The 16,782-nt window shown below is 44.9% G+C and overlaps 1 protein-coding gene across 2 annotated transcripts in view; it reads left to right on the top strand.

The window, feature by feature from the left end:
* The window catches only part of gfra1a (gdnf family receptor alpha 1a), a 128,003-nt gene extending 118,340 nt beyond the window's left edge, over positions 1–9,663 (top strand). For both annotated transcript variants that reach the window (XM_083923392.1, XM_083923393.1), the window contains 2 exons: positions 2,455–2,502; positions 5,348–9,663. In XM_083923392.1, the coding sequence (XP_083779518.1) occupies positions 2,455–2,502; positions 5,348–5,500 (201 nt within the window). In that variant the 3' untranslated portion in view covers positions 5,501–9,663. The remainder of the gene's footprint in view (positions 1–2,454; positions 2,503–5,347) is intronic.
* Positions 9,664–16,782: the final 7,119 nt, after the last annotated feature.

Below are 16,782 nucleotides of genomic sequence, written 5' to 3' on the forward strand. Positions count from 1 at the left end.
AGCCTAAGCTGCCGGATGACATCATGAATACATTGATAATCCCACTTTTTTAATGAACATTGGCAGCTAATTAAATAGATTTTTGGTCGACTATGTTGATAGTTTGTTGCAGCCGGAGTTTGAAGCATCCACTAAAGAAAAGTACACGTAATACCTGGAGGAGGCAAACGACCGCAGGGCAGGGACTCTAGCTTTGTTCCATCCTTGGGATTCTTGGCTGGTTCTTTTGTTTGGGTCTTTATACAGAGGCCTGCACACACACCATGATTTATAGGCATCATTCCAGCCGAGCTTTGGCTTTGTTTGTTTGTTTTTTTTGTTTAGTGCTGAAGCAAAGGTGAAATAACAGAATACAGTTCCTCTCTTTCTGCATTACCATGCACGCTGCATCCTGTACATCCCTATTTGGGTCTGAATTCACGATACTGTACAGTGGAGCCATTCATTATTCTGTCAAACCTACAGCCTACACACACACACACACACACACACACACACACACACACACACACACACACACACACACACACACACACACACACAGAGCAGAGGTTCAGTATGCAGGTCAGAGAAGCAGAGGGGAAAATCTCTAAAACCACAAACTCCTGCACGAAGTATGAAACTCCTAATCAGACGCAAATACTGAGCAGAAACATGAGATGCTGATTACAAGGTCTGTGCTGCAAATCAGCTCATGCTGGGATTGCAATCAACACAAGTGCTAATCACTTTTACCTTTCACCAAATGAGCCTGAAGAATAAAGACACAGCAGAGAGAATGAAGACTGCGATGCGTCACCACTGCACACGTGTGTCGTGGGTTTTTTGTACGTTTGTCTTTATTTCCGTTCAGGACTTGATTGCACCCATTTTATTTAACTCATGCAATCGTTTTAAGCTGGAGTTACGAGGACTCGGGTCCACGGTTATTAAGCCCTGACAGTAAACTCAGAGGTCGACGTGCTGAAAAGCTCCCACTCTGACCATGTGCGACTCGACCACCAGGCTGAGCTCCAGGTTGATTTAACATTTTCCATTTTTAGTTCCAGTAAATATTAAAGTTGCAGCTCGGTCTTATCTGTTTCTTCTAATTCAGCAGCGTATTACTTTTGTCCAACCCCATTGCTCAGTGCTCGTGCAGGAAGAAGTGATGTCCTTGTTGACAGGAAGTAGCGTTGGTATTCAGACTGTTCTGAGTTTCATATTTTTATTGGTGTGGACACAAGAAAGACAAAGGCACTAACATGCTGTATATCAGGACACACTGGTGTCGGCATTAAACATGTTTGTATAAACCCTTAGATTTAGATTTGCACAATGATTACAAAAAATAAAACCAAGTGGACAAAAGGCCTACAATGATATACAATATACAAGGCTCACTAGTGCACAACATGTTTTTACAGTCAGACAGTACTTTACTTTCCTTTGTGACTACGTTTGCTCAACCGTAGATCTTCCGTGCTCTGTCGTGGTGCACGGCACTGTTGCACTGTTGCACTGTTGCACTGTTGCACTGTTGCACTGTTGCACTGTTGCACTGTTGCACTGTTGAAGAGAGCACAGATAACGGCTTCAGTTCCCCCGACGTAAAGGGCCGTCCCACAGCGAGGTAAAGCTGTGAAAATGTTCTTAGTGAGAACTGAAATGTCCCTTTAAGACTAAGGAAATATCACGATGTAGCGACCGGGTGTAGTCGGCCTCAACCACTCACTAATGAAAGCTCATGTTGGGTTCCTCAAACCGTTCGGCCATTTTCAAAGACGCTGACACGAGTTTAAATGTTAATATTCCACTTTTAATGTGCACTAAGTGAAATGAAACACTCTAACCTTTATTTACACACGTGGAAACTGTGTGTGTGCGTGGTTGTGCGTGTGTGTGTGTTCATGTGTGTGCATGCATGTGTGTGTGTGTTCATGTGTGTGCATGCGTGCGGGTGTGTGCGTGCGTGCGTGTGTGTGTGGGATTAAAGGACCGCGTGTTTGAGTTTGCGACATGCATTGAATGGTAAAGTGAGATGAGATCCCGGTGTGGGTCTGACGGCCCCTCTGTGCTCGGCCTCACAGGCTTTAAAGTTTAACGGGCTCTCGGCGTAAAGGATCCAAGGTTACTGTCGTCTTTTTCAACTCAGCCTCACTTTCCAATCTGCTTTTATGATCCGATCAGCACCGAGCTTTCATAAGCGCTCAGGCTGAATGTGATGCTTATTCACAGTGCAGTCACAGTTTTGTCTGTTTGAACGCTGACGTTTGTGCCGGTTGTTGCAGATTGTTTCATTGATTGTTGATCAAAGCAGATGAATTAGGTCAGATCTGAGCGCTTTGAGTTCAGGCACATGCAAACTTTATTTCACACATAATCCGTTTGTCGTTTGGATGTTTTCCGTAAATCAAATGTGGGTGTTTTGGGTTTGTAACATGGGCTTTGAGTCTCTGTGTCTCTCTGTTGCAGGCTCAGAAACTGAAGTCCAACTCGAGTGTGGATGGTGTCTTCTGCGTGGTAAGTTTGTCCGCAAGAAAACTCATTTTGTGAAAGAGGCGATCTCATTACCGCGGATCATTTGCATGTCATGTATCGGTGGTATAGACACACTGAGCCGTCAAAGAACATGGATTTGGGAGGAAGATCACAGGCTGTAAACGCTTGTGTCGGGAGATGAACGCTCAAACCGTTTTAAATCAGTATCATTTACGACCACGAGTAAATTGCTGGAGCTATCAAACGATCAGCCCTCGCTGCTGGACGCCTGTGACCTCCCTCTGACTGCGACCGCCACAGCAATCCTTACCCGCCTCCTTTGTAAACTCCCGCTCTTTGTAGCTCCTTTGAGGCTGAAATGGGATTGTTGCTTATCTGGTGGCTTTTAAAGTTCACTGTAAATGTCATTGTACAATAATAAGGTGGTGTTATGCACCGGGCTGACATTTAATAGCGGCAGGGAGGGACAGGTCTGAGGGAGATGACCCAGCCGTTAGCTTGCAGCTTCATTAGCTGGTGAAGCTCTATGCTCATGCATGGTCACACACACACACACACACACAGACACACACACCTCAATCCCAGCATGCACTGCTCTGTCACAAGTGGCCTTCTGCCCTAACAAAGAGCGCCCTTTTTCCCCCTGGGTCTCATAGGTGATATTATTGAATTAAAAAGTCTTGAAGTGCGCCACAGCCTGCATTTATTAATTAAACTACAACAACTTTATGTCCCGGTGGCTGTGGGATACTGGCAAACAATTAGAAAAAGCTCTTCCTCCAAAGTGTGATGCAAGCATACTTAAAACAGGAGACTGGCACACGATGCTTGAAATGCTTGGCAGTATCCGATGTTATTGTTGTTGCTGGTCATCATTTATCAAGCTGTCTTGGATAAGTCTGCAGTGGAGACGATCCAGAGGCAGCTGCCTCCGCTGATTCATGGCACTTTCTCCTGCCACAGTCTGGACATGCAGACCGCCGACACGTGTGTGGACACCAGTCGTCTCTGCAAACACACACGTTCCATGAGGTCAAACTTACAGCCGCTCGCTCAGCCACTCCTGTCAATATTTGATTTAGTTTTACAATTCGACTGTGGGATATTTGGCTCCTCTCTTTAGATGCCAACTGTTGATTCTGCTGGTTGAAATGAGGAGCGAGGAAGCCGGCTGCCTACTCCAGCACTGCATCTGTGATTTGGTTGATCCGTCTCTAGCTGACGCGTTTGAGGGCTCCATGAGAAGGAAAAACGCTCAGCTGCAATGGTGCAAAATTAATATCCTGAACATCACGTCCCAGGGGAGAAGTCAGCATCCTCCCCAGTTCAGGGTGAAGACATGGAGATTGGTTTTGTGTTTTCAAGAAGGAGCCGGTTCAATAAAATAATACTAATCTATGAAGTCTGTAGTTGTTCTCCCAATTTTTCTCTTCACTTTTTGGCGTAGTTCACACGAGTACAGGTATTTTTTAAACCGATCTTTAATGATCAAAAATATCTCCGTCCACATGAAAACCGCCTCAAACAATGTCATGCACATGCCAAAGCAGTAGGTGGCGATAGCACCCTGAACAGGAAGGTCATTTTAGCCAATCACAAGGCTGGAAACATCTCATCTCATCTTCAGCCTCTTATCCGGGGTCGGGTCGCGGGGGCAGCAGCTTTAGCAGGGGACCCCAAACTTCCCTTTCCCGGGCCACATTAACCAGCTCTAACTGGGGGGTCCTGAGGCGTTCCCAGGTCAGTGTGGAGATCTAATCTCTCCACCTGGTCCTGGGTCTTCCCCGAGGCCTCCTCCCAGCTGGTCGTGCCTGGAACACCTCCCTAGGGAGGCGCCCAGGGTTCATCCTTACCAGATGATCCTGAACCACCTCAGCTGGCTCCTTTCAACGCAAAGGAGCAGCGGCTCTACTCCGAGTTCCTCACGGATGCTGAACTTCTCCCCCTCTCTCTAAGGGAGACTCCAGCCCCCCTCCTGAGGAAACCCAATTCGGCCGCTTAGACGCCTGGACCTGGTTCTTTGGGTCCTGACCCAGCTTTCATGACCACAGGTGAGGGTAGGAACGAAGACTGAGCGGTAGATCCAGAGCTTTGCCTTCTGGCTCAGAATTATTAAAAATTATATTAATTATTATTAGTATTCTCTTAATAGCTCTTGCTGACGCCTCTGCTGCTGGATGTGGTTGAGTCGTTGTATGAGACACAAAGAGCTGAGAAGTTGCTCAATAGCAGCAGGATTTTGGCGATTTCTTCCGTCAGCTGCTCACGTCTCCATGGAAACAACTGACTGTTCACCGTAGCACAGTGTGACGTCAAACAAGGTCGACAAGAAATTGCGGTTTTCCTCTGGTTTCCTGTTCACACATGACGGCTGAAACCGGACTTTTGCTAAAAGTTCATCCTGGACTCCAGTTACTAAAAACTCTGGTTTCAGGAGCAACAGCTGGTTACGTGTGGGCTGGGGCCCTTCTGTGTGGAGTTTGCACGTTCTCCCCGTGTCTGTGTGGGTTTTCTCCGGGTTCTCCGGTTTCCTCCCACAGTCCAAAGACGTGCAGGTGTTCGGTTCATTGATGACTCTAAATCACCCGTAGGTGTGAATGGTTGTCTGTCTCTGTTCGTCTCTATGTGTCCTGTGATAGACTGGCGTCCTGTCCAGGGTGATGCAAGTATGCTTGCTATTTCTAATTGTTTTCCAGTATCCTACAGCCACTGGGACATAAAGTCGTTGTAGCTGGGATCGGCTCCAGCCCCCAGGGACCCCGACAGGGACAAGCGGTTGAAGATGAATGAATGAATGAATGAATGAATATTTAAACTACTGCTATAATCACAGATCGATAAAAGTCTGTCTCTGTCTCTCCCTTAGGACCCTCAGATAGACGGTCCGAGCACATCCAACGCCATCCTGAGGAACTCTGCAGTCTCCAGACGGCCCACAGGCCTGGCCTCTCTGCTGCCCCCGCTGCTCTGGCTGTGGTACTGCAGCCCGCCGGCGCCTTTCTCTCCGGGCGCCTTGTAGCCTCGCCGCAGCCTCACAGCAACAAACTCCAACGGACTGACGAACACACATTTGTATAAAAGCAAAACCAGAAATGATATCCTTTTCTTCTCAGTAGTACCTGTTGTACTTTGATTTCCCTCCGGAGTCTCTCTTTGGATTCCTCCTTTGTTTGTTTTTTTAAATGAATTTCGTTGTGTTCTTGTTCTTTTGCATTGCAGCTGTGTGCTAAAGCGGTGGTCTGTACGTGTTAACTCGGTTTGGCTGTGTGTTCCCTTTGGGTTAGTTGAATAAAAAAAGCTTCTGTGTTGCTCTTTTGGGCAGAAAAAGAAAAATACTCGAGGACTACATTCCAGTAAACCGCAGCTGGTGTCTCTTGGAACGGTACTCAGTGTAAATTAGCATCGATATTCAGAGTCGTCCGATCCGTTTCCACCCACGTCTGTTTGTGTGTTGAGGCTATAGTTGGGATCTTTTGCTCACAAGTCACAGTCAGTTCAGTCACGGCTACATTTTTATCACTCGGGCAGCCTTTGAGTTGTTATTCAACCTCCTCTGTGGGTTATTTTCATCACGACGTGATCTGGTCCATGTGGATATTTACCCAACAACACGTTTTTTTTAGGGTGAACACCAAAACCTTGAAACATCAGAGACGTTAGACCGTTAGCGCCCGACCCGTCTTCACCGTAGCTGAACTGAACACACATCGCTGCTGGCAAAAGCACACAGGCAAAGACCCACAAACACACACCGCACATTTTCACACATTCAGACAAAAACACACGGACACACACACACCGCCGAGCTTTCTGCTCACTTTTATACACCAGTTTGTTTTTTTGCCAACACAGTGATACTCCGAGATCACGGGACAGTAGGTCAGACGCTGCTGTGGACGGCTGAATCCACTCATTAGTGATTGTACATACTTGTAATTGTTAAAAGTCCACGTTCAGGGCTTCTCTGTGGAAGGTGACGGAGAAGCTGCCGCAGATTCAATGAGTTCTTTCTTTTGTCTTTTAGTTTCGATGTAGTTCGCTGCACAAAAACAAGAGCTGAGGGAAAAATACAACAGGCTTATCGTCGTAGAGTATATTCAACAGTAACACACACCTTCATTGCACCGACGCTCGAAACATCCTTTTCTGTCACATCAGTGTTACGACTTATCGCCTCGACTGTGAAACTGTCCACATGTGTTTGGGGAGGGAGCGACCACTTCATAAGGACCGTTTTGCTAAGCCCCGCCCCACTAACTGTACTCACCGTCACTACAACTGCCCACTTTTGTTTTCTAGTAAAGGAAGTAAAGGCCCCGACACATGTACGCGGTGAAACCTCTTTGCTCCGGCCGTTCCATTCATTTCCTATGGAGGAGGCGTTAGCGCCCAATGTAGCGGCGTAGCACCGCTCAGATTTCAGAAGTTCAAAACAGTTGAACTTTGACCTTGTTGCCGCTGACCTTTCAAAAGCTCAACCAATGAGATAGAAGCTTTGAGTGTGGCGTTAACGTTTCCTAGGCAACCAGAGAGCGACACCAAGCCGGTTAGAAAGACGTTTGTGTCTCTGAGTTTCCCGAACTATTTAACGTCACATTAAAGTCGTTTAGGAAACGTAATGATGGAGGTTCATCAGCATCACAGCAGGTTTGTGAGGAGGCAGTTTAGGAGCTAACGGTTGTTTTAAAGCTAACGTTGATTTAGCCGTTTACTGGGTCTCTGCGCCCAATCTCGGGGTGAGCCCAGCGTAAAAAGCTCATGTGAAGGCCCCGTAACGCAGCAGTACTGATGGAGCTAGAATACTTCAGTGTTCAGCCCCAAAGAACTCACAGTGTTTAGTCCGTTTCTTGCACTTTTGCTCATATTTCTGTTATTATGAAAAGAAAAGACCCCCAACCAAAACAACCGCGTAGATCGAACATCTCCCATAACCCATCAGCCTTTTGTGTATTCGACTATTCAGCCTCTGGGAGATGCGTAACGCCCGCAGCTCGGGAGAAAACAGTTTTTTCTGTGGTTGTATTTTGGCCGATACGTTCCGCCTTGTTTGGTCTCCACACAGCCTTTACCTGCATGCAACCAAGTTTATTCGTTGCCCCGTGAACGCCACGTCAGCGCCACGTCAGCATGCAGATCGGACCGCAAAGCTGCCGCGTTCAGTCACAGTTAGATGTCGATGGAGGGATCACGGTTTGGGGGGGAGGGGCTCAGCAAACGGTCACTTCTGTCTCGTTCTGACAGCAGAAAAACGCATCACACGTGACTTATTTACTGTACTGTATGTAAATCGTTGGGACATTTTTGTACCTGCTCTGTCTGCTCCCCGGGACTGCTGGGAAAAACAAAAAAAAATCCTGTTAATTCCTCAGACGCATCTGTTTTCATACGCTTTTCAGATGGAGGCAAATGGTTTTCAGACCCTCCTCACAGGGAAGACGTTTACAGGCATCAGTGTGGCATGTTCAAAGCTAGTTCATCCGCGCGGACACGGACGGGAGCATTTATGACGCGCTGCTTGGGTTTATGTCGCTTCTCAAAACATGATTAATGTATAGTGGAACTTAAATGTTATTTACCGAGCATTAACATGGTATATGCACCGTATGTACTTGGCTGAAACTATAAATTGGACAAATAAACGTCTGATGATATTCTATTCCAGAGCATTGTGAGCTATTTTGACATTCAGATACAACGTAGAGTACATTGAATAAAGCAGAATATTGTTTTTATAACAACTTAACGTGTATATTTCTCCCAGTATGAACATGAGTATGGAATAATATTGCATCTGAGAGCGAGGATATGAACTCCTACTGTAGTTACACACGACTGTGTTTCCTCAGCATTTTTGTTTATGATGTTGCTTAAATGTATTATTGGGATTTTTGGCTAAGATTTGAACTTATTTTTCTATCTTTTACTAATTTTTTTTGCTGTTTTGATGAGTTGAAGATGATGAAATTCAAATTGTTCCACTTTTAAAGGACTCTTCAGTTCTGTTTCCGTAATTATTTTTGGATTTATTGCTAAAATAATTACGGTGACAATAACTGTGTGTTACGCAGGAACAACATCTGTCGTTGCACGGGGATTGAGAAGGAAATAAATCAGACAAATATAATCTATTACATCCCATCGAAGGCTTTTTTATGATATATTTGAGCAGAGGTGGAGGATTGAATGTGTGCGGTGTGAAGGGAAACTTAACCCTCCTGTTCTCCTAAGGGTCAATTTGACCCCATTTAATGTTTAACTTCTCTAAATAACGACGTCTTTTTATGTTTTTTTGCTTTATATTTAAGACTTTTCCTCATTTTATGGGGACGACTCATAAAAAACCTAAAATTATCATGATTATATATATTTTTTATTGTTCTTATCGTACATGTACTTGTGGCATCGGTGTTCCTTTGGGTCAGTTTGATCATCTGGATGATTTAATCATTATTATTACTGTTTATTTTACATTTCAAATATTATATGAGGTCAAATTCATGCTGCTGTCCTTGATAACGGACGTTACTTTCATTCCAGATGTTACAAATAACACAAAATAGCACTTAAAATAACAGAGTTACTTTAAAACACACACACAGAAATCCCTCCATGCAGTTTAACATCAGTGATATTTTTCATTCTGTTAAATAAAAACATAAAGTACCCGACTTCACTTGAGTCACACATTGATTATGATCATTTTCCAGATGTTTAACCTGCTACGGTCAAATTGAGCCCAAGAATAAATGGTGTTAGTCAAATTTGAGGGCAACAGGAGGGTTAAACGAGAAATGTTACGAGTCGCTCCACCGCAAAAAACTCCAAACAGGAACTGGTTCCAGTTCTCAGAATTGTGTCAAACAGATAATTTTATATTTTAATGCCCAGTGTCACGTCTTCACTGGCCCTGCGACAGGAAATAAAGCTCACATTACAGAGGTGGTTCAGTGCTTTTATTTTGAAGGGTTCCTCTGAGCCAGGGCCACGTCCTCCTGACGTAAAGGGACGGGAAAAGGTCAAAGACGTTAAATATGTTTGCCTTCCATCTCCATCCCATCTGCTGTTTCAAAAAATACCCAAAAAAGGCTTTTTTTGGAGACTCCCTCAGATCCGGCATCATTAACTTCTTAGCTTGTGAAAAATGTAAAATCTATTGTACAAAAGTTATGATTAAAACTGTTAAATCACCGAGACCGTGTGTGTGTGTGTACTGTGTGGGGTTATTTCACTGCACACCTGGAGAACTTCGGCAGGTGACATGAAGTGCTGGGGAAAGTTTGAGGCGATGCTGAGAGGCTGATAAGAGCGCCTGAGTTAATGTTGTTGACCTCAGGTTACCGAGCCAGAGGAGCCGAGAAGAGCAAAGAGATGAGACGGGATAAAGAAAGAGTCGTCTGAGGTTTCTGACAACTTTAAAAAATAACTAAGCTTTGGCCAAGTGTAGAAGGGTCACACCGGGCCGTCTGAGCACTTTATATCTGATGCTGCGTGAGGAGAAACCAAAGGGAAAACCGAAGTAACGGCATTTGCTGATAAATCACTTTATGTTTCTCTGTTCGTGGATGAAACTGAAAATTAATACACGTAAATAAAAATGTAGTTCTTGTATTTATTACTGTAGAAATGAAGTCCGAGCAAAGAAAGAAGAAAGAAGCTAAAATCCCTCAGTTCATAGGTGAATCGGCTGGGAACCGTGGGGTCGCCGGTTCGAGTCCCTGTGTGGACCATGAATGGAGCGTGGACGGTCGGCTGGAGAAGTGCCAGTTCATCTCCTGGGCACTGTTGAGCAAGGCACTGAACCCCTAACTGCTCAGGGCGCTGATGCATTGGCAGCCCCCTCGCTCTGACATCTCTCCATTAATTGCATGTATATAGGTCCTGTTTGCGCATGTATGTGTGTGTGTGTGTGTGTGTGTGTGTGTGTGTTCGTGTGTGTGTGTCTGTCTGTCTGTAACATGTATAATAATAATAACAAAGTGAAAAAATCGTATTTCAATGGATGTGTAACCCTTATGTGTCTTTTATAGCCCCTAAACTTTCCTGTAAATCCCCATTTCCTCATTTCTTCGCCATGAACCTGTCAATCAGAGGGACTCTCTCCGTCTCTCTGGATTCCTATTGGTTCTTAAGAAACCCTGACTTGTGATTGGATGACGAGACGTTGGCCACGCCCCCTCCAGGTAAATGTTTGTCTGAGTCTGAGCCGGAGCGGCGACACGAGCACGTCCGAGCACACGCGGGAAAACCGAGTTAAACTACAACTGAACCAAGAGCGGAAGCTGTTAAACTTGTATGAAGACGGAGTAAAGTGTGAGCAGAGTTACACCCGGTGTGAAAGAGGCGATTACGGAGCCGGGAGGAGGAGTTTGATACTTCTGGCGTTGTCTCGGTGAGTCGAAGCATCTAAGCTAGCGCTAACTGTTAGCCACGCTGTTAGCTAGCGACACGAGGCGCAGCAGAGAGCTAACAAAAGTTTACTAACTTTACATTTACTAAGTTAATTTAAAGATAAATAAATAAAAAGCAGATTTAGTACATTGACTAAATTAATTTAAAGATAAATAAATAAAAGGCAGATTTAGTACATTTACTAAATTTATTTAAAATAAATAAAAAGTACACTGACTAAATTAATTTAAGGATAAATAAATAAAAAGTAGATTTAGTACATTGACTAAATTTATTTAAAGATAAATAAATAAAAGGCAGATTTAGTACATTGACTAAATTAATTTAAAATAAATAAAAAGTACATTGACTAAATTAATTTATAAATAAATAAAAAGCAGATTTAGTATATTCACTAAATTAATTTAAAAATAAATAATAAAAAATAGATTTAGTACATTGACTAAATTAATTAAAAAATTAAATGTGTACTGACTCAGTATCCCCGTGTGTTGAGAGTAAGTTGTAGTGAAAGAATTATAATTTGCGCTGATCACCTGAGGTTGAGTTGAAGCTAAGCACTTATTTAATTTTTATTTAATTGTATTTATTTGTCACATTCGGAGCATGTCTGTGTTGTTACGCTCTACTTATGTGTTAATGTGTAGAAGTGTTTAAAGAACTGTGCACTAAAGTAAATGCTTTGAGTTTAAGACTGAGATATTTGTGTAATGTGTTGTTACTCAGCCCACGAGTTAAAGTACATATGCAACACTTAAATAGTATAAATTAGGAAATTTTCATGGATTAATAAGAGCTGAAAACATATTTTAGTTCATAGCAAAGAGAGAAATGAATCATTTTCATGGTTAAATAATTAAAATGTATTATAAAGACTGTACAGTTAAGAAGATAATCCATTTATTTCATCACTGTTGTGTTGCAGTAGTCTGTAAAGGTTTTGATTTCATGTCCATCATGGCCGTAAAGAGCGGAACTGCATGGCGTCATAGTAATCACCCTGTTTCCATACAGGCCGGGTTCTTGGGCTTCCTGGAAACCTGGACCCACCTCCTTCATCCAGGGAGCTGGACCGACATCATCTGTTCTCCAAGAGGGGACCCACCTCCTTCATCCAGGGAGCTGGACCGACATCATCTGTTCTCCAAGAGGGGACCCACCTCCTTCATCCAGGGAGCTGGAACCAGATCATCTGTTCTCCAAGAGGGGACCCACCTCCTTCATCCAAGGAGCTGGACCCAGATCATCTGTTCTCCAGAGAGGGGACCCACCTCCTTCATCAAAGGAGCTGGACCCAGATCATCTGTTCTCCAAAGAGGGGACCCACCTCCTTCATCCAGGGAGCTGGACCGACATCATCTGTTCTCCAAGAGGGGACCGACCTCCTTCATCCAGGGAGCTGGACCGACATCATCTGTTCTCCAAGAGGGGACCCACCTCCTTCATCCAGGGAGCTGGACCGACATCATCTGTTCTCCAAGAGGGGACCGACCTCCTTCATCCAGGGAGCTGGACCCAGATCATCTGTTCTCCAGAGAGGGGACCCACCTCCTTCATCCAGGGAGCTGGACCGACATCATCTGTTCTCAAAGAGGGGACCCACCTCCTTCATCCAGGGAGCTGGACCCAGATCATCTGTTCCCCAGAGAGGGGACCCACCTCCTTCATCCAGGGAGCTGGACCCAGATCATCTGTTCTCCAGAGAGGGGACCCACCTCCTTCATCCAGGGAGCTGGACCGACATCATCTGTTCTCCAAGAGGGGACCCGACTCCTTCATCCAGGGAGCTGGACCCAGATCATCTGTTCTCCAAAGAGGGGACCCACCTCCTTCATCCAGGGAGCTGGACCCAGATCATCTGTTCTCCAAAGATGGGACCCACCTCCTTCATCCAGGGAGCTGGACCGACATCATCTGTTCTCCAAGAGGGGACCCACCTCCTTCATCCAGGGAGCTGGAACCAGATCATCTGTTCTCCAAGAGGGGACCCACCTCCTTCATCCAAGGAGCTGGACCCAGATCATCTGTTCTCCAGAGAGGGGACCCACCTCCTTCATCAAAGGAGCTGGACCCAGATCATCTGTTCTCCAAAGAGGGGACCCACCTCCTTCATCCAGGGAGCTGGACCGACATCATCTGTTCTCCAAGAGGGGACCGACCTCCTTCATCCAGGGAGCTGGACCGACATCATCTGTTCTCCAAGAGGGGACCCACCTCCTTCATCCAGGGAGCTGGACCGACATCATCTGTTCTCCAAGAGGGGACCGACCTCCTTCATCCAGGGAGCTGGACCCAGATCATCTGTTCTCCAGAGAGGGGACCCACCTCCTTCATCCAGGGAGCTGGACCGACATCATCTGTTCTCAAAGAGGGGACCCACCTCCTTCATCCAGGGAGCTGGACCCAGATCATCTGTTCCCCAGAGAGGGGACCCACCTCCTTCATCCAGGGAGCTGGACCCAGATCATCTGTTCTCCAGAGAGGGGACCCACCTCCTTCATCCAGGGAGCTGGACCGACATCATCTGTTCTCCAAGAGGGGACCCGACTCCTTCATCCAGGGAGCTGGACCCAGATCATCTGTTCTCCAAAGAGGGGACCCACCTCCTTCATCCAGGGAGCTGGACCCAGATCATCTGTTCTCCAAAGATGGGACCCACCTCCTTCATCCAGGGAGCTGGACCCAGATCATCTGTTCTCCAAGAGGGGACCCACCTCCTTCATCCAGGGAGCTGGACCCAGATCATCTGTTCTCCAAGAGGGGACCCACCTCCTTCATCCAGGGAGCTGGACCCAGATCATCTGTTCTCCAGAGAGGGGACCCAGCTCCTTCATCCAGGGAGCTGGACCCAGATCATCTGTTCTCCAAGAGGGGACCCACTTCCTTCATCCAGGGAGCTGGACCCAGATCATCTGTTCTCCAAGAGGGGACCCACCTCCTTCATCCAAGGAGCTGGACCCAGATCATCTGTTCTCCAAGAGGGGACCCACCTCCTTCATCCAGGGAGCTGGACCCAGATCATCTGTTCTCCAAAGAGGGGACCCACCTCCTTCATCAGGGAGCTGGACCCAGATCATCTGTTCTCCAAAGAGGGGACCCACCTCCTTCATCCAAGGAGCTGGACCCAGATCATCTGTTCTCCAAAGAGGGGGCCCAGCTCGTCTCTTCCACCTGTCATCCATCCATACACCAGTGCGGTAGGTTTAGGCACTAGGAACAAAACAAAGGAACAAACTGAACTTTACGGGACAAAGTGAACTTTACGGAACAACCTGAACTTTACGGAACAACCTAAACTTTACGGAACAGACTGAACTTTACGGGACAAGGTGAACTTTACGGGACAAGGTGAACTTTACGGAACAACCTGAACTTTACGGTACAGACTGAGCTCTACGGAACCAAGTGAACTTTACGGAACAAAGTGAACTTTGCGGGAAAACGCGAACTTTACGGGACAAACTGAACTTTACGGGACAAACTGAACTTTACGGGACAAACTGAACTTTACGGGACAAACTGAACTTAAAGGAACAAGCTGAACTTTACGGAACAATCTGAACTCTACGGGACAAACTGAACTCTACGGAACAGACTGAATTTAAAGGAACAGACTGAACTCAAAGGAGCGTTTAAACGAAACTCTTTTGTGCAAAAGGACAATTTTTTTCCCTTTCCGAGAGTGTTTAGGATTAAAACGGGTTCCAGAATTTAGTTTGTGTTGTGATTTAACGTCGAGCAGTTATATTTGCACTGAATTTAATTTAGTTTTATTTCATGCAACCTGTCAATACCTACTTTATTATTAAAGTTGTTGTAATCTATTGCAGATTTAATTTAATTCTATTTAATGGCAGAGCTCTGACCTCTTTTGTGGATGATAGTAAGACTATAATATTAAGGGAGACTGTTTTGAAACGTCTGTTGTATTAATATTCTGCAAAGTGTCCGTCTATAGAAACTTAATTAATCTTAACCCTCCTGTTCTCCTAAGGGTCAATTTGACCCCATTTAATGTTTAACATCTCTAAATAACGACGTCTTTGTGTTTTTTTGCTTTATATTTATGACTTTTCCTCATTTTATGGGGACAACTCATAAAAAACCTAAAATTGACATGATTATATATATTTTTTATTGTTCTTATCGTACATGTACTTGTGTCATCGGTGTTCCTTTGGGTCAGTTTGATCATCTGGATGATTTAATCATTATTATTATTGTTTATTTTACAATTCAAATATTATATGAGGTCAGATTCATGCTGCTGTCCTTGATAACGGACGTTACTTTCATTCCAGATGTTACAAATAACACAAAATAGCACTTAAAATAACAGACTTACTTTAAAACACACACACAGAAATCCCTCCATGCAGTTTAACATCAGTGATATTTTTCATTCTGTTAAATAAAAACATAAAGTACCCGACTTAACTTGAGTCACACATTGATTATGATCATTTTAGAGATGTTTAAAATGCTGCGGTCAAATTGAACCTTAGAATAAATGGTGTTAGTCAAATTTGAGGGCAACAGGAGGGTTAAGCTCTGCAGGTTCACGCCTGATGCTGGTGTGTTTGAACATACCAGGCTAAATATTGGTGACAGTGTAAAACCACAGATGACAAATCTTTTATTTTTGAAGCTCTTATCATTAGATGGTCTCGCTCTTTGACACGTCAGGAAAAATCTTAATACCTTAAGCAGATTTGCTCCTGAAAGAGAACCTCCAAAGTAAAATCCAACACAATGGCACTGGGAGAGCATTAATGGGCTGGCAGCATGAAAAGTTAATTACCACTCTTCTGATTTCATGGAAACTGATGGAGTTGAATGGAAAAGTGAATGCTTAAACGGAGAAACTCTGCGCCCACTGCTGTCGTTTTTAGCTCCGCGTATTAAACGGTATCGATAGCCGCTGACATAGAGGACGTCTCCTGACGCAGGTCCGACATGATGAATCAAACAGTCATGTAAAACAGTAACAGGGTGATGGGTTAATGGTTTGACGCCTGCACATCATTGTCGTAAAATGCCAGGAAATGAGTCTGACATTTGAATGTAATTCCTAAAAGTAACACTGCATTATCTTTCTACACGGCTATTAGACCGCGTGTCTGCAAGCACGGATATAGTGTCATTATAACCCTGATTTCAGTGGAACCACCATCGTACCGCTAGCTTTTATTCAAATATTTGCATGTTTTTTAAAAGTGCTATATCCCATTTTATACACAAGGAGAAGTTAATTTTACATTAAATAAAGGATAAATGCAAGTTAGCGGTAAAGGCGCTCCGTGCCCCGTGCTTTAGGGTCCTTGTCCCCCCCTCCAGGCCCGTTTGTACTCTTGCTGCCTATACGTCATCACGCCGTAACACGTCACACGCAATGATGACGTCATGGCGATGCGTGGCTTTGTTTCCAAATCTTTCCACAGACCTCGGAGTTTTTGTGCGTCTTGTCGACTGTTTTTGAATCTTTTCATCGACCAAATCTGCAGTAAACACTCCACCTCCGCATCACACCAACGTTGTTGTTGTTAAATGTCCGCGCATGGTCCCTCCTATTTTCTATGTTCGAACAGGCACACGCAGCTTACGTCAGAACCGCCGTAGTCATCGTGCTATACGTGCGCACGCTCGTGCTCGTGAAACGTGTCCACAAAAGCCCACCTCTCCCAAACGGGCCGTGAGCGGCCAACTGGCAGCAGTTATGCGCGGAGCGGTTGCACTCACACTGGTCAAACGCACTAGGCTTGACCCGAAAAACCTGTTTTGGCCCGGTGCGGAAGGACAGTGTGAGTGCGCCCTTAGAATCCATGCAAACACCAGTGCATTTGTTTACAGGAACATGTTTAATACCCTGTTTTTTTTTCTTTTTTACAGTCA

This window comes from Echiichthys vipera (assembly GCF_963691815.1).
Source record: "Echiichthys vipera genome assembly, chromosome: 11".
Taxonomy (NCBI): domain Eukaryota; kingdom Metazoa; phylum Chordata; class Actinopteri; order Perciformes; family Trachinidae; genus Echiichthys; species Echiichthys vipera.